The following is a 27,224-nucleotide window of genomic DNA, read 5'->3' as shown; positions in this document are numbered from 1 at the left end:
CATTCACGTTTCATTATTGCGGCATTGAAGGCTGTTTAATGCACTTCTGTCGACGATGTCGATGACGCTACTGATGGCCATGAAGGCGTTGGCGGTTAGTGCATCTCCGTCTCTGCCACTGCCCCACGGCGTCAACAAACTGCGACGCATGAAAAACGATTATTTAAACAAAAGCCAGCGCCAGAGCCACAGCCACAGCCACAACAATATATAGTAGACTTCCAATGAAATCAAACAATAGAGAAGGCACTCCACAAGACGGGCGGGGCGGGGAGGGGGAGGGGGAGGCAGGAGGCGACGACGACGACTCTGTCTGGAGTGCAGCTGGAAGGAAGGAGGATGGCGGTGGCCCCGAGGAGGTGGCATCAACCTCAAGTGTGGTAATGTGTCTGCTACTCAATCAGAGTGTCAAGTATTTAAGGTAAACATCATGCCACAAATAGTTCGAGTACGACTATCTCTCTCCCTCTCCCCACCACTCTCCCCCCCTCTCATTCAATGCAATGGCGAATGGCGAATGACTAATCGAAGCGGGGGGATTCTCTAGGTGGGGGGAGGATTCTTTGGCGTACAGATCAGCTCTATACTTGTTTTCTTTGCTGTTTGGAACCTTTCGAGAGGTGACTAAGAGGCGAATCACCAGGAGATGAGCAGCACTGCAAAGGAGGCATTTCAAGGGGGAACTGCACAGGCGATGCCTTAGAGGAGGGATCCCCTGCCCTTTAGAAGACCTTCAAGATGATTAATCGAGGGAGAAGGAAGACCAAACGAAACATAGGTAGATCTCAGAGATAGATCTTGTAAAAGCTGACTAATCGAAGAGCTCATTCAGAGGAGATTCCTTAAAGCTCTTTCAAGAAGATTTCAACTCTTTCTTCTCTGTAGGAACTCTTATGGAGGCCTGCCTTCAGGGAGGCTTTCTTCATTCCTTAGATGCGATCTGTATAGCACTTTTGCACAGTTTTCCCTCTAGAGAAAGAACGATTCTCCACTCAATCTTTGGATTTTTGCAAGCGATTACAGTGCTTTTTGTTCTTCTGGGAACTCCCAGGAGTATTTATTAACTTGTTTAAACTATATTCTCAAACATTTTCCAGTCACGTAGCCGGCCCCCGACAATTACCCGTACCCGTAGTTTCAATTAGTTGCCACTTTAATCAAAAACTTGCAAATTGTTTTTTATGCCACAAAATGCTCCCCCGCCCCGTGCCCCCGCCCCTGGCTATCAGCCCAGAGAGATTGAGTTGTCCTGACCAACCGGTTACCGGTTTTCAACGCTCCACTCCCCTCCACTCCACTCCACTCCACTCCACTCCGCTCCACTCCGGTTAGATGATGCATCCTCTTGTGGATGGCTCTGGGGGCTGTGGCTGTGGCTGTCGTTGTCGTGTCGTGTCGTCTTTTAAGCCGCTTTTCAAGTCATTTTACATTTAATACAGTTTTAATTGAGTGACTGAGCAGCAAGCATCTCCACATCTCCCCCACCCCATCCCATCCCCTGGTGGGGCACCCATTCTCAGCCATAAATCAGAATTCTTAACGAGAGATGATAGCAATTTAAGTGACGATAGGCGATAGGCACTGCCGAAGCCGATGGTGCCTGATGAAGTGAAGCGGCCATCCATCCAACTATCCATCCATCTATCTATCTGGCTGCCTGTGTCCGTGTATCTACGAGTTTGAGACATGTTTTGCCCCGTCGTACACTCTGGAGAGCGGCACAAGTCTTATGCTTCAGATTCTGCATTAATTGAAAGCCGATTACGGCTTATATTTCTTGGCGAAAGGCAGCCAGGCACAGAATTTACCATCAAAAATGGAACAGAATTAGGATTATGGAACGATATTTGGGTATCCCCCAAGGAAAGCTCTACAGGATAATACTCCTCCAAGTAAAGTATCTATAGAGTAGATTTCACCACCCAGGAGTCGGCACGATCCCTCTCCAAAGAACTAGATCTAAACTAAACCCACTATAATCCATGGAGTTCCCCTTCTGCCAGAGAAGGCAGGGTATTCGTCTCATTCGTTCTCAATTCAAAAAGGAGCAATCCCCCCATCCCCGCCCCCCCTTCCATGCGCCGCTTTTATCGATTACCGAAACGAGGCGTTACTCCATGGCTCCATGGCTGCATGGCCAGGTGAAGATTCGATCAAAATGTTATTAAAAACTCAGGCAAACGAGCGGCATTCTGCTGGAATGGCTGTGCAGCATGTTGCATCTTGGCATCTTGCATCTTGCATCGCTGCTTGGCTGACTCTAACTGTTGTGGCATGCAGCAGCAGCGGCAGCGGCAGATTCTCTATGCAAATTAATGACATGCACTAATGGAGCCTGAAAAACGACACAGAAAATTGTCCAGAAAGAGAGGAGAAATCGATTAGGCAGGCCATTAAAAGGCGGGGCACAGTGGCACAGGGGGGCACAGGGGGGAGGGGGCTGTGTGTGTTGCAGGTGTTTCGGTGGAAGGAAGTGTTTGTTGGTCATCAATTTGATTTTAGATTTCGCCTACAAGGCCCCCTGCCCCCCCAGTCCGATGTGAATCATTTTGGAGGAGGAGTGCACTCTCCCACTCTCCACACAGAAAAGAAAGAGAGGGGGAGAGGGGGGGAGAGGGGGGATAAACAAATAAACAAAAGTCGGGGCAAAGCCATATGGCATATGGCTTTTATTTATTTCAAAGCAAAAGCAATGGACTCCTCCAAGAAATCGCTGAATTTGTAAAAATAATCAACAATAAAAAGAAATCATTGTGAAAATCTTTTCAAAGGTAAAGTCAACAAAAGGGAGGGGGCGAGGGAGGGAGAGGGGGAGGGAGAGCCGGGGCGGATCGTACTGGAGAGTGGAATGAAATGGAATGGAATGGGCTCTGGGGCTTGGCTCTGCTCTGCTCTGCTCTCTTCTGTGGAGTGTGGAGTGTGGACTGTGGACTGTGGAGTGCAGCTGTCCCTCCGATTCGGATTCGGATTGGGATTCGCCTACCTATGCGACGATACAGAGGGGCACAGGGGGAGGAGGGGCGAGCGGAGATGGTTTACAATTTCCAGCACTCGAGTCTCGGCTGTGGCTCGTGTATCGGTGTATCTGTGAGATACACAGCCCCGAATGCCAAAGGCTTTGTATATGATATGATATCATATATGCAGCGCAGGCAGACCTCTACGGAATGCAACAAACACAAGAGATACACATGGATATCCACGATATGGATAGCAGAAAGAAAGAAACAAAGAACTGCATAATCACACACATAATCATAATCGTAATCGTATTCATATTCATATTCATATTCCCTCATTCAAAAGTATTTGAGATGCCGAAACGCATTGCCAGACGCCGCCCGGACCCTCGCCCCTCCCACCCCTCTGCAACCCGCCATTTTTCCGCATTTTCCCGAAAATCCCAGAGGAAAATGCATTCGCAGCTGACGTTGACACAAAAAGGCATAGAGAGAGGGAGAGAGTGGAGGGGGGGAGGTGGAAGTGGAGAGAAATGCTGTCAAGTGCCTGCCCCTTTGCGGCCCTGCCCCTTTCTCCCATTGTACAAAAAACAGGAGCAACTTTTGGACATGTTTTCCAAGTTGGGCCCCAACTTTGGGGCACGACACACGCAAAATCGCTAGAAACAAACAAGAGACAGCGAGAGGGTGAGTGAAGGGAGGGAAATAACACAAGAAAGAGGGAAGAAGGGGCTTTAGCTAGGAGGAGGGCGAGGGAAGTGGCATGATTGGGGGTTGGTACCACGAATATCTATGGAAAGCCTAGAAGAAAGCAAAGAAGAACAAGAATCACTTGAGATAAAGCCATAATATTGCTTGTTTCTACAGGAAATAATAGATCTCGCCTCTCAAATGGGGAATGGGCTTTCGGGGTTCCATAAAATGTGCATAGAATATATTCAGGGATCCCTCAAAGGAGCACAAAAGAAAGTGGGAGAGATATCCCGAGATGGGAGTTACTAGAGCGGAGGGGAATGCATCGATTCAATCAAATATCCGGCGATTCATAACCCATCAATCGAAGTAATCAAATAACGGAATGCCAGGCCGGAACAGGAGATAGTAAAAGCCTTGGGGCTGTTGGGGCTACTGGGCTTTGGGCCCGGCAACCATTCTACTTTGCTGTACTCATCAGTCTATCAGGCTCCAATAAAACCATAAAACCATGCCAACAAATCGAATCATCGGGCCACTGGCAATGCAAGTGCCAGAGTTGTGAAATGCTGAACGAAGGACCGGCCAAGACGGGCGGATGGGGGGCATCCGTCAGCCGTCATCCGTTTGCTGCAGAACAGGCCCCACTGCAAGTGTGCCTGTAGTTTGGAGTTTCAGTTAAAATTCAAGCCCAAAATCGCCAGTTAAAGCCCAATTAATTCGCTGGCCAACACTCCTTCGATGTCTAGACGACGCTCGACTGTCGCTTGGCCGAAAATACATTTGCCCGGCCCGAAGGCACTCGAAGAGGAGGAGGAGGACGAGAAAAAACTGGAACATCAAACAAAAAGTGTGTGTTGCTGTTTGCTAACTGGGTTAACCATCACATCAGGTGGGGGTGGAGGGTGGAGGGTGGGGGCACCCACTCCTGCCAGTGGAAAGCGCTTTTCCCCGCCGGAGCTGTGTGTGTGTGGTGCCACTCAAGTGGCATGGCCCCCAAAACTCCACTCCAGACACCACTCTACCCCCCCTGCCCACGACTGGAGGGGTGGAAAATTCAATTTAATGAAAATGCAGCCAAGTGCTAAAAAGCCTGTTAAGTGGTTCAATGAAAGGGAGACAGCAAGCGAGCGAGGGAGAGGGAGACCCACCTTTGACCTACCCCCACCCCCCCTCCGCCCCACAGACATTCAGCCACAACTCTGTAGCAGCAGAAAAGCAACTCTGACCAAATGCAGAGATAAATTTTAAATAAATTTCAAGCACCATTTGAGCCAAGCATTCAATTTACGGTTTTATGAGGCAGCTGCAAGCGGTACTCGGATATGGGAGCCCAAAAGATACATACAGTGGCAGATACAGATACATCGTACAGCGTACGGCGTACGGCGTCCACTCCCCAAAGGAGGGTCAGGCATTCCATTTCGACTGCCAGGTTAATTAACGAATGAATCTAACGATCAACAAATTGGCAATTGATGAGCATTCAACCTTCTGCCTGCCCCTTGTGCCCCCCCCTGCCCCATCCAACCCCCTTAATCACCTACAAATTTGCAAGCTGATCGACAAAAAAAAAACAGAGAGACAGCTGAAAAAAAACTGGGCATAAAATGTGTTGCGTAAGTTGGCCAAAAACGCAGCTGTTGCTGCCACAGTTTGCTGTCAGTGGGCCAGTGGGGCAGGCAGGGCGACAGGCAGCCAGGCAGCCAGGCAATAACCGGAGGCTGTTGCCCCTGCCACATGTTGGGGCTTGCTTTTGCTTTTGGTTTTGGTTTTGGTTTGGTTTCCACTGTCTACCTTTTGACGCATCGCACGGGCGTGGTGCTGCGGCGGCTGCTCCGGCGGCTGCTGCGGTTTCTTTCTGCGTTTTTGTATCTCGTAGCTCGTGTATCTTTGTATCTTTTGCCAGTGTTGTAATTGAATTGCGGCGCACACGTGTGTGGGAGCAGCAGCAGCTCTAAGATTGTTGCCACAATTAACATGCCTCCCCTCCACCAGCCCCTCTCCCTCCTCTCCCTTCCCCCAAAAGCCCAATGAGAGTGCGCACAAGTGAGCGGGGGGGGCGGGTGTGGGGCAACTGTGGTATTGGCTTCCTTTTGATGGCTCTTCGGGTTACTCAATCGAGAGTGGTGCAGCATGCGGCATGCGGCAGCTAGCACAGGTGTGGCATCACAGCCCCAGACAATAGCTACACCTCCTCCGCCCGCCAGGGATGGGGTAGGGTGGGAAATGTGGAATTCTTACATTCTGAAACTCTTCCACTCTTCCAAGATAATCCACTAAGAGCCAATGCTACTGCTACAAGATGTATTCCCCCCTGTTCTAGGCCCCCTACTAGCATTCGATACTCGAATATTGGAAATACCTTGAAATGAAAGACATCTTCAGGCTTGTTTCAATCTTTCGGAGCTCCTCCTTGGATTTCCCATTATTTCCCCTATTCAGTCCCCTACTCTAACCCAAACCCCAACGCCCCCTATTGTGCCACTCCCTCTATTCTTACCTACAATAAATATTTGCTTTTTCCAGCTTATATTCCCCTACTCTACTCTTACCATTTCCCCGTATTATGCACCTATTCTTTCAATCCATGAATCTACCCAATTCTTGGCCCCTTCGAAGCAAGTCCAAGCAATTCCGACGATGGTAGTCGATATCTGGGGCATACGTGGGGCGTGGTGGTGGTGTTTCGTGTCTTTTTTTCGATTTTAAACGATGAGAAATGCTTTCCTTCACAGATCTTGACGACTCTTTCCATCCAATAATGGCATTATGTCCGGTACGCCACTCTTATACCTCTATCACTTATATCTCTTATACCTCCTATATCTATTATACATCTTATGCCTCTTATACCTCTTACATCTCTTATACCTCTAATATATCTTATACCTCTAATATATCTTATACCTCTTATATCTCTCATACCTCCTATACCTCTTATACTCTTCACAGATGCCCCCCGCCCCACGTTTGCCCTCTTCCGCGGTCCGATGACATTTTTCACCAGAACTAACCGCTGGCGCCATCTACTGTACACCATTTTGTACCCCCCTTGGACCCCCCACCCCCCATAATTCCCCCTATTATCAGCCCACAAGTAATTCCCCAATTACCGTTCACACAATTATGGTTTATTCATTTGATTTATTCAACAATTTGCATGGCTGTCATCGGGGCAGCAGCAGTCTTTCTTATCAGTAGTCCCCACTGCCCCCTCCCCCCCCCCTCTCTTAGGGGCAAATTTACCTTGACATTTCCGCCTTTTGAGTCATTGAATCTATTTCCATTGTTGACACCAAAAGTGCCGTTTATTTGTGCGAAAAAGATAAGCCCCAAGCCCCAAACCCCAAGCCCCAATGGGAAATTGTGTCAAAAGATAATAATTTATTTTCAACAGATGGAGGGGGAGGGGGGAGGGGGGACGCGGGAGGGAGGAGAAGAAGAATATGTGCTGATAATGACGTCACTTTTTGCGTGTCAACAATTTCCGGTTTCCTTTGTGCCCTTTTTTCCATAGGGGTGTGTAGGGGTGTGGGGGGATGTGTGGTTTTATTCTAATTAATTGAGAGAGATCCCCCTCTTTGGCTGTGAAATGGAGTTCACATTTTGGTAATTGGAAATTAAATGAATTAAGCAGGAAAGATGGATGAAGGAGGGAGATCGAGAGAGTGAAAGAGTGGGGGAGAGAGACGATAAAACTTCCCCCTATCGAAGCCGAGGGACAACCGCAACACACACACACACACACACACACACACACACCATGACTGCGGGTCAACCGGGTCTCAGCCTTTCTCTCCCTCTCCCTCCCTCTCTCTGTTACTCTTTTGATTGTTCATACAATTACATGGAACAATAAAATATAGTATATAGTATATTCCGATGTCACATGTCACATGGAAGCCAGTGAGCCCCCTCCCCCCTCCTGGCCCGACTATATGCAGATAAGAGGCGACGACGCGACGACTGCAACCAGCATCAGAGTGCCGCCAGAGAGCTGGGGGCATGCCGCATTCACTCCCTCATTCATTGTGGATGTTAGATAGAAGTTCAATTCCCTTTGCGGGAGACCCTCTGCTGGCAAGACAAAGACTTTTCCCGGCTGCTCGGCTGCTCGGCTGCAGCAAATTATGCATGCAAAATAACCACAACACAAATTAATAAATTAATCATAAATTAATTGTTCAACAAAAACAGTGGAAAAAATATAGACATAAATATTAAAAGCAGGCAAAACCCCACAAAACTACAGTCAAACTTCTTTAAGGGGGAAGCCATTTTCCATTGGTCTCCAATGGCGGAGACTTTCATCGGGGAGTTCTATGGGCTCTGCGGAACCAACGAAAAAGAGCCTCCAGAAGCTCCACTTCTAAACTTTATCTTTCACGGGATCTATTCCCATAGATCTCCCGGTAGAGCTGAGCAAACGTTGATACTTTGGGTGTCTTCTATTGCATTTGCTGTGGCCACTGTACCATGTACCCCCCTCCCCCTTCCCCCGCCTCACAGGTGGCCATAAAAATCCGTAGGAATCATGAAATTCCATTAAGCAAATGTCTGAGTAATCGACCAAAAGAGAGGGGGAAAACCGAAGAGAGATAGAGTAAAAGGGAAAGATTGAACGAAACTCTTCGTTTGCATATTTAATCAATGGATTGCCGGATTGCTAGATGGATGGCAGGCCACAAGATATTGAAATATGTACACACACACACACACACACACACATATACACATGCGAGAGTGTGTGTTAACCTTGCAGCCAAATGGACAATAAACAGGCACAGACATGCTGCTTATCGCAATTGCAAGAGACAGAAAGATACAGATACAGATACAGAGTGAGATAGTGTGCGTGTGGGTGTGCGTGTGTGTGTGTGTCTGTGTGGACGATTTGTGGGCGGCAATTTGATCAAATGAGATTGAAATCGGTTTATAGACGGGGGAGTTGTGTCTGTGGGGCCAAAAGTGGGTCAAATATCCAACAAAAAAGTAGTCGCTACATATTTTGTTTATGAAGTGAGAGAATGAGTCATGAAATGAGTGGAGATCCCCTCACACAGTGAAAGCTCTCCCTCTCTCTCTCTCTCCCTTTCCAGGTAATTCCAGTGTTCTGGAAACGCCTTTTGCTGTTTTGTAAATTTCCCGGTATTTCGAAATTAACCAATTAGGAAATCAAACGAGAAAAATAAACAAAATACAAAAAAAAAAAAGTAAGATAGAAAAAAACCTGACCTTTGCCCATCCGCCGTTATTATTATTATTATTGTTTTTTGTGGTTTCCACCGAGCGGATCGCCGAGTGCGGAATGGAATGGAATGGAGATCTCTAAACAGACCGCAGAAATTTCACACGCCGCCTCTGTTTCTGAAAAAGTGATAAATTTTCAAGCTTCAGCGGCAGAGGCGACGGCGGCACACTCGCTCGCGTCTGATCGTAATTTATGCCAACCCAAAAATTACAAAAAAACAAAACAGCAACCCACACAGAAACACTCCACACTCCAGACGGACGGACAGCTAAACAGATGGACGGAACAGAGAGCATTGCTTAAAAAATGCACAAGTTAGCAACTCATCGTTTCCCCAAGGTCGTTTATGCTCCCACACACACACACACACGCACACACACGTACCCCTTCCTCTTCTGCTCCCCTCCCTTTTTCATACACCTTTTTCGATGACTTTTCCCATTCCATTCCCATAGATTCCGCTGAAGCCAGCAAAAAAATACTTTGCACAAAACCAAAAATCCCATTCGATGGGAGAGGGGAGAGTGGAGAGTAGAGGGTTTGCCTTGTCAATGAAAAAAGTGTCAGGGCTAGAGATTTAATTAAAGCGAAAACAAAGCCAAAAGTAGAAACCCCCAGCCACCAAAGCAGCAGCCACAAAAGTTAGTGAACCTCTCTCTAAAAATACTACAATGGCCGCAGACTCTCCTCTCTCCCGTTCTACCGTTCTTCCGTTTGCACTTGCTGTGCTAGAACGGGAGAGCAGGCGAGTCAGGCGAGAGCTGAGTAAGCGAGCGAGAGAAGGGTTCGGGTCCATCCGAAATTCGCAAGAAAAAAGTCTAAGAGTGTGAAAGAGAAAGGAAAGGCTGACGCGCTACTGTCGGACGCTGCTGTTATCGTTTGAATCTCCGGCTGCTCTCCCACACGCACACGCACACACACTCTCCGCTCTCCTCTCTCTCACATGTTGTCCCTTTCGCACTTGTGCCCAGGCACGGACGAACGTGTCAATGACTCGCGCGACTGTTAATGTTTTTAAATTTAAGTCTACAACAAATTAAATTTGCGTAATAATTAGTTTTTGTTTTTATTTGTTTTTGCACAGAGGTACTCGCATGTACCCTGCAAAGAAGGGGGGTTTAGGCTGCAAAAAGATTCGATAGAGGCATAACCTTTTTGGTTTGCAAATGCCCGATTAGATTATAATCATAAATTCTTGGCAAATCACAAGAATTTCATCGTGAGATAAGACTTTCTGTTGGCAACAAATGCTGGCCCACGGGGTATCTCCGTCTTCGACTATTTTGGGCACTCGGCGTCGTCGGCTATCGGTGACATTGGGGGAGCGGAGCAGTTTATGCCTTTTATGAGCCAGCCCCTACTTTGGGTACTCGTGTACCCGCAACCCCCCGCCCCCCTTCGACCTGCCCCTGGCTAATTGTGTGGCCTTTTTATGGGTCTGAAGTCTGTAGTTATTTCGTTCCTCATCTGCTGCTTGTGCTGCTGTGCCTGTCTGTGCCTTGCCTTTTGGCTTTGTTTTTTTTTGTTTTGTTTTTTTGTTTCCTGCTTCATTTGCTTATTGGCTTTAATGTATTTTGCATGTTTTTTTCTTTTTTTCTTTGAGCTGCTTGTCGTGTTGCAGCCGTGTCAGTGCCAGTGCCAGTGCCAGCGGTGCCCCTTCCCCCCTCCCACTGTATGGATGGATGGCTGCGCGCCTGCGCACACGCACACACACACACACACACAGATACGAAAGACTCGGGCAATTATTGTTTAAATACCCTACATTTTGGGAGGGTATTCCGATTCCTACGATCCTACTGGAATAAGCCCCTAAGCTCCCCTTTTCTATCCTTCATTTTCGCCACCTTTGGCGTGCTCTATCCCCTGGGCCTCTCTCACTCTCCCGTAATTGGGTCAAAGTTCAACCAGCTATGAAAATGCTAATTGCACGTCGCCGCTACAGTTCTACGGATGGATTGTCGTGGGCGAAAGTTAACGGTAGGCGGGCCAAGCCCCAAAACATTCACACACATTCGAAACAATCCACGAATCGGTGACAAATCCGGCCTTTTGGCAATTGAGATTCATAGGAAAATGCCCAAAATGGTTTATTTTTGGGGGTTTCTTTGAGTGACTCATTCATTCATTCATTCAAATTAGCTCCAGTGAAAGGAGGCAACGGACATACATGATTGCTTGGAGGAATCTTTTCATTGAGAGATGATGGTCGGATTGATTGGATTTCCTCTGAGGAGATCTATCAGGGCATCTCTTGTGGCATTTAATGAACAGATGAATAGATCTTTCATTGCGTTTAATGAATGGTTTAATTAGAAGTATTTGATGCCTTTAAGAGCTTCAATTTTGTATTTTTGTGGCTTTAAGAAATCACTCTGTCTCTCTCTCTCTCTCTCTCTTTCTCTACCCGTAGAATCAAAGCCGTTAAAACGTTGCACTTGTACGTGTTCTACAGGGAGCCACATGTGGTGTTCCTCCCTCATAAAGGTTCTTCCCGCCCCCTGGATCCACCATCCACCAGTGCCATGGAGGGCGTCAGTGACTCACGAGAAAGAGAGAGACGGAGCCGTGGCTGGGGCTCTGATAAAAAGGCAATTTACTCGTTAAAAGCGCAGTGAGAAGAGTGAAGGAAAAAAATGAGCTGAATTATCAATAAAACGGAAGTGAGAGAAGCAGAGGAGCAGAGAGAGAGAGAGAGAAGGAAGGGATAGACAAAACATAAATTAAACTAAATAAAGCGCAAAAGATTCGCGAAAAAATGGCAGAATGGAATATCGTTTGTCATTTAAGTGGAATTCCAAAACTCAGGCCGAAATAAAATTCAAAATAAAATTATGATTAAGCCAGAAAAAGACACACACACACAGCTGTGACGTTTGATGGGCTCCGTATCTGTGGTTGCTGTATCTGTATCTGTATCTGTTAACCGGTTAACCATTCAGTCAATAAGTTGGCCAAAAGCACAGCCAAAGACACAGAAACAGAAACAGAAACAGCAGCAGACGGCAGACAGCAGACAGCAAAATGCCAATGAAATGAGACTGAAGCAAGTGGCTGTCCCGTTCCCGGTTCTAGAGTCACACATGCAGATACAGATACAGATACAGAAAGTATCTGCTGCTGCTGCTGCTGCTGCTGGGCATTACTCATGCTAATTTCACACTCACACAGATACAGAGACAGAGACAGCGACAACAGTATAATGAACTACTTTAAGGCGTCCAGAGCCGAGTTGCGTTAACAAGTTTTCTTGAGCAGCCGCACAGTGGGCTGGCCTCCCATGGTTACCACGTGCCACTTGCCACTTGCCACAGAGCAGAGCCCTAGATCGGGGCAGAGACTGGTGCCTGGTACCTGTAGGCCTGTGTGGCGTGTGGGTCGCAAAAACCCATTGAAAGACCTATGAAATTTAATAGATTTCATGAAAGTATCCATCGGATTGGATTGACAGGCTTGGATTGGCCAAGTAATCCATTCCGTAAGTAACCCCATATAGGGGGGGTGCCATTTCCATTTCCAAACAATTTGAAAGGCGAATGGCGTGCATGAGGTAAAAGTCCAAAGAATAATCTCTTATAAACTCTTTCTCCCAACAACAGGTTTTTCTCTGTATGCAAAATATGGATAAATGGATGTATGGATATAGTATTTCCGGATTGCGATTACTCATTGAATTTCATTTCATTTCGCCATTAAAACAAGACTCTAGCGATGATTAAGAGTTAGTATAAGATTGAATATACAAAGTTGTGGGGGTTTTTAGGGAAAGCTATCTTTTATCTTTTATTATACACAAATGATGGAATTTTTGGATGGATTCACCTTCACTTAAAGCTTAATATTTGCTAAAGCAGATAGACGATAAACGACAAAAATCCCCCGAGAAACATTCATGAGATACATTCCTTGCCACAAACAAACTCCCTTGAAATCCCTTGAAATCCCTGCTGCCTGCCCGAATTACTCATTCCAGAAATATGCGATGATTAACACTTAGTACAAGCCCCAGTTGAAGCTCAATTGAATCCAAAGATACTTTTGTGTATCTCTACGCGAGAGGCAATAAAGAACTTCAGACAGGCAGACAGACAGGCAGCGGCAGTGGCAGCGGCAGACACGACTCAATTTTGTGGCATTAATCACACAAAAAGCTGTGTGCCCCATTGGCTTCGACGACCCCCCACTACAGTGGAGCCCCACTCCTGCAGCCTGCAGCCAGCAGCCAGCAGCCAGCAACAACTTGCCGTTGGCCTCCCAAGCGCAGGCGGCGGCGGCGGCGGCATGCCACACTTTTTCTTCTGCTTGCAACAAAGGCTAACGGTAATTTTACAAAAGCAAATGTCTATTTTTGTGCCTGCAACTGACGTACTGGCTCTGGCTCTGGCCTCTGGTGCATAGTTCTGCTCCCCCTGCCCTCTCCTTCCTAGTCGTATCTTTCAGATACATTTTAAAGCATATAATTTAAATACAAACACAAAGTCAAGGCATTGTTTTTGAGCGAAAGAGACGGAGAAACTTTTCTCTGCTGCCCCTGCCCCTGCCGCTGCCGCTGCTTCTGTGATTATGATGATGATGGCTGCCTCTTGTTTCCCTGGCGTTTCTCCCTTCTTGTGGAGTATCTTTCCCCGGAGAGAGGGTATCACGCAAAAGCCCAAACAAAACTCGTTCGAGCAGACAGCTCCCAAAAAGGCAAAGAACCCTTTCCTAGGGTACCACCCCATTCGTTACTCGACTTGCACATTCCTCTCATGTCTTGCGGCCAGAGAGAAATGTGTTAATGTGTGAGAAAAAGATTGTTCTGTTCTCGTTCTCTGGGTTCTCGTTCTTTGGGTTGAATTTTTGTTTGGGTTTGTAGTCTATTTTTTGTTCTGCTTTGGGACAAGTTATTAGACGGCGGGGAATAGCGGGCCAAACAACTAATTAAAGCAGCGCCAGAAAGAACCACAGATGATGCTGCTGCAGATACAAGATACATTTGTGGGTGTGTGCGTGCGTGTGTGTGTGTGTGTGTGTGTGTGTGTGCAAAAACGCAGTCAAGCAGAAACCCTAATGCTAATTGCTAATTATAAAGAGACCACAGAAGTGACGCCGCCGCTGCCTCTCAAAAAGAGACTCTGAGAGATCGTTGCTCTCTTTTTCTCTCTCTCTCGCCCAAAGTTTAAGTGAAAATTTCCATACAAAAAAAAAGAAAGCTGAAATCTGAAATCTGAAGCAACATGCCAGCCCCAAAAAACAGTATTTATTGCTAATAAAAACTATACAATATAATAGATAAAATATCGATGCATTTCTTACCTTGTAGACCTGGCCGTAGGTGCCATTGCCAACAACTTCGATCAGCTCAAAGATGCCAGCGGGATCCTGCAAGAAAACAGAAGGGAAGGGGGGTGAGAAAAATGTTGTAGGCAAAAGAGTTACGGGGCAACACGGGAATCCTGCGGTGGCAAACAAAGGAGCGAGTAAGCAGGGACGAAGGGGTGGGAGGGAGAGCCCCAGAGAAGGGAGTTCCTTCATACATAAATACACGTACAAATAAGGAAAGAGACGGCAGACAGAACGATGTTAAAAATATACAAAATCCTCAAATTCCAATTGGGATTCACGCACCTCTCCCCCCCCCCCACCCACCCCATGCACCACACACCACACACCAGACACCCTTTAAAGCCATACAAATTGCAGGCGGGGGTTCATTGACACGAGACTCACGAGAAGGGAGCACGAGAGTGCGATGGACGTGAGACGAGATACATGTGTGGAGAGAAGGGCAGGGCAGGGCAGGGGGCAGGGGGGGAGCATGGAGTACAATGCTTTCTATTTTTATTGGAGCGCAGGTGGAAGGGGAGGCAATGGGAAGGGCTTACAAAAGCCGACAAGAACGACAGAACGACAGGTAAAGGCAAATGCCAATTAAAATAACAACAAAAACAACACGAACGGCATTTCAACAGGTAACTGAGTGTTTTTTTTTTTGTTTTTTTTTTTTTGACAGCCCCAAAGGGGAAAGGCAAGAGGGAATGAAGAAGTAGAATTTAAATGCTGATGGAGAAGCACGAAAGGGAAAGCAGGAGGTTTAGGGATAGAGAGAGAGAGAGCAAAAGTGCAGTTACTGCTCCAAATTCCAAAAGAAACGACCGATGGAAGACCTAAGGTTCCGAGTTTCTAGAGGGGATAAGACCCAAGGAATACCCCTCAGATATCCCAGTGATGGAATTGGCCAGAAAGTGGGGTACAGATCGGGATGCCGGCGGGAAGCAATGACCTCTTGGGGTGGAGCTAAGGTTGGGGGCGATTGGGGGCGGGGGGTACGAAAAATCCAATCATGGCAACGGAAAAGTTTCTTGTTTTCGATTGATTTACGATAGTCTCACAAATTGTCAACTTTATTAGACTTTAATCCCAGAGAAATTCCCTCCCAAAAGGTATATCCCTCCCGAAACAGGGGATTTCTTTCTTCGGAATGAGAAGGAGAGGGAGAGACAGAGGAGGAGGGGACTCCGCAAAGCGTTTTCCACATAAATCTCCAGCCCCCTCAAAGGTAAGGGGCGGGACAGAGGTCTCCTTAAGCTTACGCCAGAGAGACCCAAAGGAATTAAAGCGAGTAAGAGAGAGAGAGAGAGAGAGAGAGAGAGAGAGAGGAAAAGACAAAGCCTCAAGAGCCGAAAAAAATAAAAGTAAAAGAAAGAAAAAGAAAAAGCAAACCGAAACGAAACGAAAAAAAAGTGCAGAGCAAATAAGCAAATAGTGGGGAATGACGACGGAGGGGGTAGAGGGGGAAAGGCAGAAGAACTATGGGAAGCCGCTCTAAGTAGATTTATGGCTGCCTAGCGAGCCCCCGCCCCCGCTCCCGCTCCCGCCACCACCGACGGGAACCCTCCTCCCCCTCCCTTACCCGCAAAAGTGTGTCAAACAGATGCAAAGAGCACACACAGCGCGATAGTCGGAAAGGGAGAAGGGTGAACGGGAAGGGAGGGGTAGAGGGGTAGAGGGGTAGAGAGAACACAACTGTAAGTGTGGGAGAGAGGCATGTGATGTGTGTGTGTGTGCTGGGAAGTGCAGCAGCGGCAATTACTGCTATTTATGGCTGATTACTTCACCGTTGTAAAAAATCAATTAAAAATGCACAAAAAATGAACTCAATGAATGGAAGAGCGAGAAGGCAGAAGACAGAAGGGAGTAAGGCGTAAGGAGAGAGCCATGGGAGAGGGGAAGACTGTCGGGGAGTGTCTGCTACTCCATGACTCATTAGCATTGTGACATGTTAAAGCAGAACGAGCACGAACAGCCAGTGCATAGAGCGAGAGAGAATGATCCGTTAGAACAAAAGTTCTCTCGCTCAAGCTCCCTCCCTCTCTCCCTTCCACTCTATGTCTGTCTGTCTGTCTGTCTGTTGGTCAGCGAGCACTGCCTGCTCGTTTGGTTACAGTTATCAGCAGGCAAAACAGGCTGTTTGCCTGCTCGCTCACTCTTTCCTGCTGCTGCCAGTGCCAGTGCTGCTGTCCAGCTGCTGCCACATGCGTCCCCTCTACTCACAATCACTGCTTCTCTATCTTCTCCTCTCCTCCTCTCCTCTTCCCTCTTCCCATTTGCCTTTTGTTTGTCTTTCGTATTTGTATTTGTCCAAACGGGTACAACTAAAACTAAACAACCCGATCCGTCGTCGGGCCGTCAGGCCGTCGGGAGGCCGACACGGCGAGAGACGCGGCGGACCAACGCAGCCGCCGACTGGCTGTGGCAACAGTGGGGCCTAGCCTCCTCCTCCCGGGGAACGGAACTCCACTTCTAATTTCGGTTCTCATTCGCCCTAGCGAGTCTCCACCGTAGCCGAGGAGTTCTCTTGTCTCTCTCTCTTTTTTTTTTCTTCTAGTAGCTGCTTTTATTATTACAGTTTTGCCTGGCCTGGAAAACTGGAATTCTTTTCGTTTCGTTTCGTTTTGTTTGTCTAAAAGCGCAACACTCACTCCTTCCCTTCCCCTCCCCTCCCCGCCCCTCACCTTTGTCTCTTTGGCAAAGGCTTGGCCCAGTTAGCGGCACAGAGGAGAGGCTGAAGAAGGAGCTGGAGATTGTCCAAAAACAGGACTGACTGCATATTAGGAGTGGATGGTGGGGTGTGGGGTCTGGGGTGGTTAGATATGCAGATGCAGAGGCAGTACCTGATACGGCTCAAAAGAGACAGAGAGACAGAGACAGAGAGAGAGAAGGAGAGGTGTGGAGCACACTCACAATAGTTGTGAATTTGTTTCTGATTTGCTTAGGTTTTTATGCACAGAGAGTGCGAGCGAAGGCCTCTCTCCTTCGACTCCTTCGACTATGTAACTCCGAAGAGGCTCCCCCTTCCACTCCATTAACTTTATGGACTTTGCCTGGGATTTTCCCCGTGGGCCTCGCTCTCAGCTGAGAGAGAAATGTACCGAAAACTGATCAATTTCCCTTATGATCGCCGGCATATGAAAGCAGAACTGATTGTTGCTGATTATTTCCCTCTTGGGGAAATTCCGTTCTTTAAACATTTGAATTTGAGAGTTTCCTCATATAAAAGTGTTTTTCCTGGGTTCCGATGTTGATTTAACCCACAAAAACGCAGCACAGAGCACACAGCACATGTGTGGATGATATGGATTGTGGATCGGATCGGTTTCGTCGTTTCCCTCAATCCTTTAGCAAATTGCAGCGCACACACATGCAAGCACACGCACACGCACACGGACATGCACATGCACAGGCGCACAAATGCAAACCAAAATGTGGGCGAACACGTTTTTTATCGCAGCCCAAAAACGAAAAAAAAAAAATGCAATAAATGTTGATTAAAATAAAACCGAACAAAAGAAACAAACGATGAGAGGATGGAAAGGGAGTTGGAGAACTCGAGTTATCAGGCAAATGCAGAACATAAAAGAAACTGCAGTAAAAGAGAAAGACCAGAGAGTGAGAAATACAAAAAAATCATAAAAAACCAATTAAGGAAATTTGAAATTTGTGTTCCAACGAATGCAGTTTCCCCTTCCCCCCTCCTCCGCCAACGAGTGTATACATATATCTTATCGGTTGAAGCTTATCAGAGTTTCGAACTGAAGGAAACCTCAAAAGAGAGCCCCTGCTCCCCAGCCCACCCCACCCCACCCCTCACTCTCTTTCTTTCTTTCGTTATTTCTACCATCGCACTGTTCAAGCTTTAAGGACTCTGACCTTTTTACCGTTTCTATTTCGGGACATTCCCTCTTCTCCACCCCCTTCCATCAGCCATTGTTGGAATGACCTTTAAAAGCCACGCACAGACAGGTCAGAGACGAGACGAGAGACGCGACGGAGGCGCCCACGCGCCTCTGCCAAAGAAAGAGAAGGCCAACAGCCAGCAGCCGCAGCAGCACAGCAGCAACACTTCAAACACACACACACACACACACGCACACACACACGCACGCACACAGACAAGAGTCGTCATATTCTGCTGCCATTTTTTGCTGATTTTGCTTTGGTTGGTGCCTTCGTTCTGCCAGTGCTCCATCATCATCATCATCATCTTCATGCTGTCTGGTGCAACACACTCACACACACACACACACACACACAGAGAGAGAGGGAGATTCACTCAGCGGCAGCAGTAGACACGCATGGACATGTCTGCCTCCTCTGCCTGCCTTTTAATAAAGTAAACTAAACAATTTTCATTCTTGTCTCGATTTGTGTCTCCTTCTTCGTGTCTCTTGCTTCTGCTTCGACTATGAACAATTTTTCATAAACACACTCGACTCGCACAGAGAAAGAGATTCTCACACGCAGACAGGCACATGCCAGTGCAGAGGCGACGACCCAAGGCACCACCCTACCCCACCCCTACTCCCCTCTCCGTTGCACACAAGCAGAGTCAACAAACGGACACTCACACAGACATAGGCACACTCACTCACAAGCACACATGTACATTCGGTGGGTGCGCAAAAGAGCAGGCGCCCAATGTGGGGCCCACCCCAAAAACCAGCATGGTGAGTTTCTCCATTCTCCCAGCAGAGCTTAGGCGTGGTGGGAGACGGTGAGTGGTGAAGTGCTTTTGGTGAAAGAGAAAGGCGGCAACAAAAACGCATGCGGCATTGTGGTGGCGGCTAGGCCACCTCTCTGTGCGTGTGGAGGGGGGTGGGTCGGGGAGCCAACCAATTCATTGAGAAACGAAGCGAATGGCAAAAAAGAAACGAAAAATACAAAAAAGAAAAGAGAAGAGCTAGGCAAAAGCAAAAGCAAAAGAAGATGACACCGGCCGGCCTCTGATAATTTGGTGGTGGGTTGGTGGGTTGGTGGCGGCTGGAATGACGGGTGGGTGGTGGATGAACATGAATGGGGGCGAGTGGTGGGTGGGATTGTCTCATAATCGAGCAATCGAAAACTTAATGCCAATAAATGCATTTATCAACTCGATTATTGTGAATCGCTCTCGTTGAACGGGGGGCGAAACAGTGAGAGAGTGTGACTCTGACTGTGACTGAGAGGGTGCAACCTTCCCCTCCTGTTGCCATAGCAAAAAGCATGAAACGTGAAACGTGAAACACAAAGCACAAATTTCTTTTGTTGTAATTTTCAACGAACATTTACATAAAGGGGAAGGGACCTTGACTGAAAATGGCTCCAATAATAGAGAGCTGAATGCAATTTCTGATGGTTGTATAACTGCCACAAAAGCCAAATGTGGCATAGAACCAAAACAGGGGCCAGCGCAGGGTGCATCATGTAGCGGGAATACCTTATATTCCGTATATGAGACGTACCATGGTTTTAAGCAATAATCAGCTGCAAAATTCCAGGCGGAAGTGGATTTACCGTTACAAAAACACATGGCCACACCTAGCCAAAGGGGAAGCGGAGGTGTAGAAAATAAGAAGAGAAATTAAGTGCGAACGGGAACGGAGCGATAATAGAATGCGAGAATAAAGAGGAGCAACGCGAATAGTGGGAGCAGCGATTGTCGATAGGGAGGTGCAGCAATTAAGTACAGGGGGCGGGGGCTGGCACGGTCCCACGGGGTGATAATGAGCACACTAAACACACTGGAACACCGCTCCAAAAATAGCCACCGAAAGGGGGAGGGGCTGGTCGTATGAGATCAGATCTGATCGGGTGTGGGGATATATTCACTTACCTTCAGTGCCGTCAAATCGATATCATCCAATGAACAATTCACGGATGGAGCCAGTTGTTGTTGCTGCTGCTGTTGGTGCGCCATTTTGATTTGCTATTTTGTTGTGTTGTTCTCTTCTACTCCCTTCTTCTGCTGCTGCTGCTGCTGCTGCCCCGGAGATTTGCTGCTGCTACTTCACGCGGAAGGGGAGAAGAGGAAGGAGACTGTAAAAAATAAAACACCAATACACACAAGCAAAAACACACGCACACACAAAGAGCACTAAGGCAAACGGGAGAGAACTGCAGTTATTTCTTTAGTATTTTCTCAAACAAAAATACCAGCCAACAATATTAAATACTGCAATTAACAAAACTATTTGTTGCTCTGCCTTTAATACAACTTTTCTCTTCTGGCTTTTGCCCACTGCTTCTTCTACGCTCTGTATTGGTGTTTTTGAGTGTGAGTGTATGTGGCTCTCCCTCTATGAGTGTGTGCTAATGTGTGAGCGTGCCTCTGTGTGTTGGCGTTTGGCAAACGGGGCGCGGCACGCACTTTGCCGTGATTTTTCCGGCACAATTTCCGCACAAAATTTCTGCTTAGTTAAACATTTCTTTTTCCACTCTTTCAGCACACTTTTTCACAAATTTGTCCGCTTTATTTCTGCGGCGGACCTCCCGATGGACCAGCCAACACCTATACAGACACAATCACGCACACATTCTACCGCTGCCCTATACGTGCATGTGTGTGTTTGTGTAGGTAGACAGAAAAAAATCTGCCACTCGCTCGAATCGGATGCCGTTTTCGGCTGTTTTTCTCTTTTTTGGGTACTCTTTTTTTACATACTTTTACACGCACAGCGTTTGGTTGGTTTTTATTCACGCCTGTGCATTGCACAAATGCTTAATAAACTTAAGTTACGATTTTTGTGCAATCAGGGGAAAAAATTCTATACGCGAACCGACGCAGCGACAACTCCTCCGCACTGTTTCCAATCCGAATGTATCTTAATATTAAACTATCTTTCACTGTCCGTGTGTGTCTCTCTTTCTCTCTCTTTGCACAAGTTTACAAAGTTTTCGTCATCTGCTTTGGCCTCTTCAGACTGCCGCACATTTTCTTCCTTCTACTTTTTTTTCTTTTGTTTCTGTTCCTCTTTCTCTTGACACTGACGAGCGAAATTGAGTATTGTACACTTTTTTATTGTACACTAGCAAAAAATTTAGTTTTCAATTTGTTTATTCGACGACGCGCGCAGCAACCCGACCGCGCAGTTCAAAAAAAAAATTGGGTTTGTGATGAGTGTGGCCGCGGACTTATCGATAAAATATACCGCCAGACCCTCAGAAATAAACCGAAACATACCGCCTCATTTTCAAAATATACCGTAAATATACTGACGAATTCAAGTTATATTTAACATATTCCTCGTTTTTGATATTCCGTCGAATATTACTAGCTATATAGAACAATTAGCTATGCCATCATAATTTTAAACGATTGATGATTCAATTTTCTACTTAACTGGCTTATTTTAACTACTCGCTTTTATTGCATTTTAGGTAAAAAGAGGTTTTTGAGAAAAAGGTCAAACAAATGAAACGTAATAAAACGTAAGAGAACATTCGTTCCAATTGCTCAACTTCTTTATTCCGTTGAATAATGCTGCCTAACTAAAACCTTTAGCTTTTCCCATATAATTTCAGCCTATTAATGAATAAATTTTCTACAGAATTGCCTGATTTTTAGTACTCCCATTTATTGTATTGTGACTGCAGCAAGGTTTAAACAAAAAAGGTCAACAAAGAAACAGTGGCAACGTAAGTGAGTATGAAATGTCACGCCAACCGGAGTTTGGGCCCAGCTATACCCTATTTCGTTAATATATATGAAAAACTGTTTATCCAAGCCGTTTAAAAACGCAATATATAGAAATTATCTGTCTTAGACATATTAATTAATGCATATGATTAGGGTCTTGTAAATATATCTCGATCCCGATACCCATTCTTGGATTCTATAAGAAGACCAAAACCATCAAAATATCGTTGAAATAGGTTTAAAACAGAGACTAAATTGTTTTTGCGTTAGTTGTAGCCTGGGATGACAAACTTCTTATCAGTTTTATAATATTGCTTTCCCTAGGGTATGAAAATTAGTGTTGACAGTAGCAATTTAGTTAATACGAAGAATTCCTCGTTTTTGATATTCCGTGGAACATTACTAACCATATAGATATCTCAGTTTTGCCCACATAATGATATATGATTAATGAATCAATTTCCTACAAGACTGGTTAAATTTAAGTTTTCATTTTTTTGCATTGTTCAAACGGGCTTTAAGCAAAAACGGTCAACAGAAATTTCCACTAAATTAGTTTCCTTACATGGGAACTACACGCCAACTACACATTTGCCACAATTTAACTAAATTTATATGTAACTACCAAAAGCGACACCTGAAGGGGAGAACTTGACCACTTAGGACCCCTCTATTTAAATAGTTCAACGACTTGACGTAAATGGCGGCAAATATTACTGATTTCAAATTGTTCTTGTAGATCAGATCCATCTTGTGCTTCCTCTTTTCTTACAAAACACCCCCGATATATATATCACCGGAACTGCGCTAAAATTGTTAAATTTACATTATTTTTGGTGTTCGTCAAGGATTGGAAACCGTATTCGTCGGTTTTGATATTCGATTGGATAGTACTAGCTAGCTAGGACGTCCACACCTGAACACGCAAAATGTCGTTAATAGCTTTAAAACAGAGACTGACTAGTTTCTGCATTCATTGGAGCCTGCTCTGACAAAGATCAAATCGAAGTATTTAAATAATTATACATTTGTGTTTTATTGTTACATATTATATTTCTTGTTTGCTTAAAGTATTCATGGACCATAGTTTTTCTAACTTGTAGGAGTTTTTGTTCAACAGAGGAATGGGATCAGATCAGTTTCATTTGTGTAGTGTGTGTTTGGGAAGCGCTCCTGCAAAAGAGTTCTATGCCCAACTCTATTCCCTATTAAAGCAATTATTCCCCTTCTTTATTGCTTAATTCCGTAAGGGTGCAGGGTGCAGCTTGTAGGGTGTGGAGACTGTGGTACTATTGGCGAGTACTATTTCCACAGCTGCCCATGAACAATCTCCAGCATCATTTCTTACGAAAATAGCTCATGTGCTCCTGATTGAATGTCAGCGGCTTTCCCCGAGCTATATATATTCGGCTGTCATACAGCTAAACACACCGCAGTCTGAGCCGTTCGTTTGTTGCGGACCATTCAACACATTTTCAATCCTAAAGCCGCTCATGTCGTACTGCACCTTGCGCTTGTCTAGCGACTCGGCAATAATGTAGTTCTTAAGGACATCCAGGGCGATGTCATTCGGATATCCAAGCGAATCGTAGTAGAAGATAGTCTTATTTTTGAAGTGTATGATGGCCATGCACCAACGCTTACTATTGCAGTGCACAGGCACTAGAATGATGTCCTTGCTGAACACATCAATCTTACTCGTCCAGCACTTCACAGCATCGAACCCACACTCGAAGACGCGTTTCAGAAAGACTGTGCTCATGCTGTAGACACTGGGCAGAATTCCCTTCGTCTGCTGCGAACGTTCGATGAGCAGATTCATATAGAAATTGATCACTGTGTCGTTCACCCGGCTCAGGTCGGTCAGTGTGCGAATATCCTTTTTAGTGATTGTACGCGAATATTTGGTGATAAGAGGCTGCAAACAGATCAGATCAGAACAGGACGGACACATGCATTAGAAGGGTGAGGTAATATGGCATGGAATGGAGCGAGACAGTGATCCTATTCGAATCAGAAATCTGTATATATGTAGATATATTATAGATGGCAGTGCTTACAGCATTGTCTGGGCCCGTCACTATGTCTTGCAGCTCCCGCAACTGCCCATCGGTGATGGGAATAAACTCAACTTCCTTCTCGAAATCATAGCGAAATAATAGGCCGCTGGACTGCTGCATTGCCGGGACTTCTTCCTGATGCTCTGTTTCGCTTTCCTCAGACCTGAAGAAGCAACACATAATCATAAACTATTCAAAAACTATCTCTTTATCCTCCACTCACTGTGCCTGCTCGCTCTCGGAGCTATCGTCCAGTTCGATTATGACGGGCTCCTCGTCAATGATCAGACAGTCGTCGTCGGATCCGCTGCTGCCATTGCCATTGCCCTGTGTTTCCATGTCCACGGCATTCGGATATGAAATGTTACGGAAAACGTGCTGTCAACAGGGCGATACTTGAAAAAAGAGGAGCTCTCTTGTTTTTCGGCACTACAACTAATTCAAAGCAAATGAGAATAAATACTAGGAATACTTTGTTGAGGAGAATCAGTTGAAATACTTATGAACGCTTCCTTGAAGTATCGTAGAAATATGGTGCTGGGGTTTCAGTTCCGTCGCCGGTGCCGGTGCCAGCTGCCACGCGCCGCTCTTCGCTGCTTGGAGGAACCGTCGCCGGTTCCGGCTACTTCAGTGGAAGTTCCATCTTTCGCAAAGATATAGAGCCTGGTAAAGGTCTTCAACGATGACGCGCTTCTGTTCTTGTTCTTCCCCTGGATCTAGAACCTCAACATTTCCTTCGTCAAAATCCGCTTGGGTTGCTTTTCCTTTTCTTCTCAACGGCGTCAATGGCTGGGTAAGGACCAGACTGTGGCGATTACACGAGGTCTGCGGTGCGGGGCCAGCAAGTGCCTCTTCAGGAAGAAACAGTGACAGTGCCTGTTCAGCAAGGGACAATGACACTGCCGCCTCTGTCCGCAAATTTAGTATAGACACGGCCTCTGGCTGCTGCTGTTCGATTGGATGACGACTCTGCTACAGAAACTCTTCTCAAGCCGTGTGCTGGTGGGACTGCAGATTCTCTTCGACGGCCTCCTGCTACTGAGGCTCGGGTGAGAGTTTACTCGATGAGGATTGTTGTTCTGTTCATTTGAACCGCCCGCATGTTGCCGGCAAAGGAACTGCTCTAGTAACTATCGTAGCAATTAAGATTTGGCGGAACTTTTTCGTTGGAAGCCAATATCAATACAAGATCAATTGAAGCGAAGCGCCTTTGTCGAATGAAACCGTCGAAACCGAAAATTTACATGTGGCGTCGAACTTCTGTCAGATATCGATTTGACATCATACATTTTGCATGTAACTTACATGTCACATTGCAATACGTGACTGAGTATCTTGACACTCAGCTTTTCAGTAATATTAAACCGAATATCAAAATCAAGGAATATGTAGATATACAAAAATATTTTGATAATGAGACACTATATTTCAGTATATATATTTTTCTCTTCGAATCGGTTTTTGGCTCACTTTGCCACTTTGAATCTCTTTGAATCTGCTAACAGCAATGAGTCTGAGTCTCAACGTTTTTACCGTTGACAACATTAAATTTGTATGGACCAGCAGCATGTTCCGCGGATTAAAATTCCAATAAAATATACGATCCGACCGTCAGAAATATACCGTCTCATTTTCAGAATATAAATGACGATTGTCAAAATCACTGTGACAACTTCTGCTTGCCATGGAACGCGCTCGTGGGCTTAATTCAAATTTTACCGCGTAACCACTTTAGCAATGATGCTGTAGCTTCTTTCAAAATTATCAATTCAATGACAATAACAGGCATGCGGTTATACATCTATCTATGACTTTTTCGTTTCGAGAATATTCCACTTGAACTTGTCCAATTTTTAATTATAGATTTAGCCATAGAATAAATAAGGAATTGACAATCTCTAGCTTAATTAAACCACGCGGCCACCATGGAAATAATAACAATTGAATAAGCATTTTATAAATTTCTCACAGCACAATACCCATCATATGCTGCACCATCGTTTATCATACGCAATTATTATACGTCGTATACTTATTAAAGTCAGTAAAAAGAATAAAAATATATTATAATTAACAAAAAATGCAAACAAAAAAACGTGTAAGATGGAGGGGCCCAAAAACCAGATTTTTTTTTTGTTGGAAATTAGGTCTTCGTTTTTATTTAGACTTTTGCATCATCAATCGAGTCTGAATCGGAATTCTCAGTCAAAGACTAAGAACAAAATAACAAATCGAAAAGTGAATCAATGAATTTTCCATTGAACAAGATGCTACTTTAATTTGTTTATTTGTTTTTAAAGCGGACTCCATTTGATTCCAGAAATTGCTGGAATAACAAAATAGATAAGATAACTGACAAAATAACCAAAATAAAATCCTAAGTTGGACGTCAGTGGGTTATGTTGTTGCCACGGGGTATAGTTTAACCTGTTGGTGAATCATAAATAACCCAGAACCTTTGTTGTTTCCAAAGATTCTTAGTTATTGAAACCAGCTTGAGTCGATGGATGAATAGAACCCCGAAAGTCTCAGGTTCGGCTCGCCTTTGTCTGGTAGAAAAATATTAAAAATAGCCAAAAGACCCAAATCATTGAGAAATTGATGATGATGATGATGATACTACTATGGATGAGATGAGATGAGGATGATGCTACTACGGAAGGTGATGTGGCAATTGCTTGACATTCAAAATAGCCTGTTGCATTAGTCGCAGTTCAAAGATGGCCGATTTTTATGGGCCCAGCCTGGAACGTGAAGTGTATTTATTATTTAAATAGTTAAATCATTCTGTAATCGAGAAACTGCGCAGTTTTCGTTGCTCCCTAGAATGCCACGGCCACAGCCACGGCCGGCCCTTGTAAGCCCCCTAATAAGCGCCTTTCAATCGTTCTCCCATTCCAGCACCCATCACGATCCGATTCCAAAGCGAAACGATCCGAAAAATCTCCGTAAACAAAGAGGTTGAGAGGCTCTAATTGCACTCAAGCCGAGCGTATTGAACTGACACTTGATAGCGCTCTGAGTGATGTGATTACCATCGTGCATATAATATATGTTGTGTATCTAATTATGCACAAGACAAGTGAGGCGGACATCAAGAGGGTCGGCGCATGTCTAAACAGAAAACTTCCGCCGATCTACAGGAAACCCAAAGCCAAAGTTGAGTCAAAGCTGTAAATTTTGCATTAATTAAAAGTAAAAAGTGATTGAAGCGCTCAAAGATGCTTAATTGTAAATAAATCATAGCCCGGTAACAGAAATAAAGATACACACATTCCAAGGGTCGACTATGCAGTATCCTGTTATGGAAATAAACACGTCTA

At 45.5% G+C, this 27,224-nt stretch overlaps 2 protein-coding genes across 17 annotated transcripts in view; both read right to left on the bottom strand.

Moving 5' to 3' along the window:
* The window catches only part of msn (serine/threonine-protein kinase msn), a 35,814-nt gene extending 14,466 nt beyond the window's left edge, over positions 1-21,348 (bottom strand). For 10 of the 16 annotated variants that reach the window (XM_033384892.1, XM_033384896.1, XM_033384901.1 and 7 more), the window contains exons 1-3: positions 20,867-21,347; positions 20,039-20,241; positions 14,203-14,268 (exon numbers count right to left, since the gene is read on the bottom strand). In XM_033384892.1, the coding sequence (XP_033240783.1) occupies positions 14,203-14,268; positions 20,039-20,122 (150 nt within the window). In that variant the 5' untranslated portion in view covers positions 20,123-20,241; positions 20,867-21,347. Of the gene's footprint in view, positions 1-14,202; positions 14,269-20,038; positions 20,242-20,866 lie in introns of all 16 variants that reach the window. The other 6 variants (XM_033384904.1, XM_033384907.1, XM_033384905.1 and 3 more) reach the window with 4 other exon arrangements.
* Positions 21,349-23,237: 1,889 nt separating this feature from the next.
* Positions 23,238-25,159, bottom strand: LOC6900996 (sentrin-specific protease 1-like). The gene is made up of 4 exons (XM_002134656.3): positions 24,401-25,159; positions 24,125-24,330; positions 23,902-24,064; positions 23,238-23,759 (listed from the first exon to the last, which is right to left on the bottom strand). The coding sequence occupies exons 2-4, from the start codon at positions 24,238-24,240 to the stop codon at positions 23,238-23,240; spliced, it is 801 nt and encodes a 266-aa protein (XP_002134692.2). The 5' UTR covers positions 24,241-24,330; positions 24,401-25,159.
* Between the last annotated feature and the right edge of the window lie 2,065 nt (positions 25,160-27,224).

The sequence above is a fragment of the Drosophila pseudoobscura genome, chromosome X (assembly GCF_009870125.1).
Source record: "Drosophila pseudoobscura strain MV-25-SWS-2005 chromosome X, UCI_Dpse_MV25, whole genome shotgun sequence".
Taxonomy (NCBI): domain Eukaryota; kingdom Metazoa; phylum Arthropoda; class Insecta; order Diptera; family Drosophilidae; genus Drosophila; species Drosophila pseudoobscura.
This window is presented reverse-complemented; position numbering and strand designations above follow the sequence as displayed.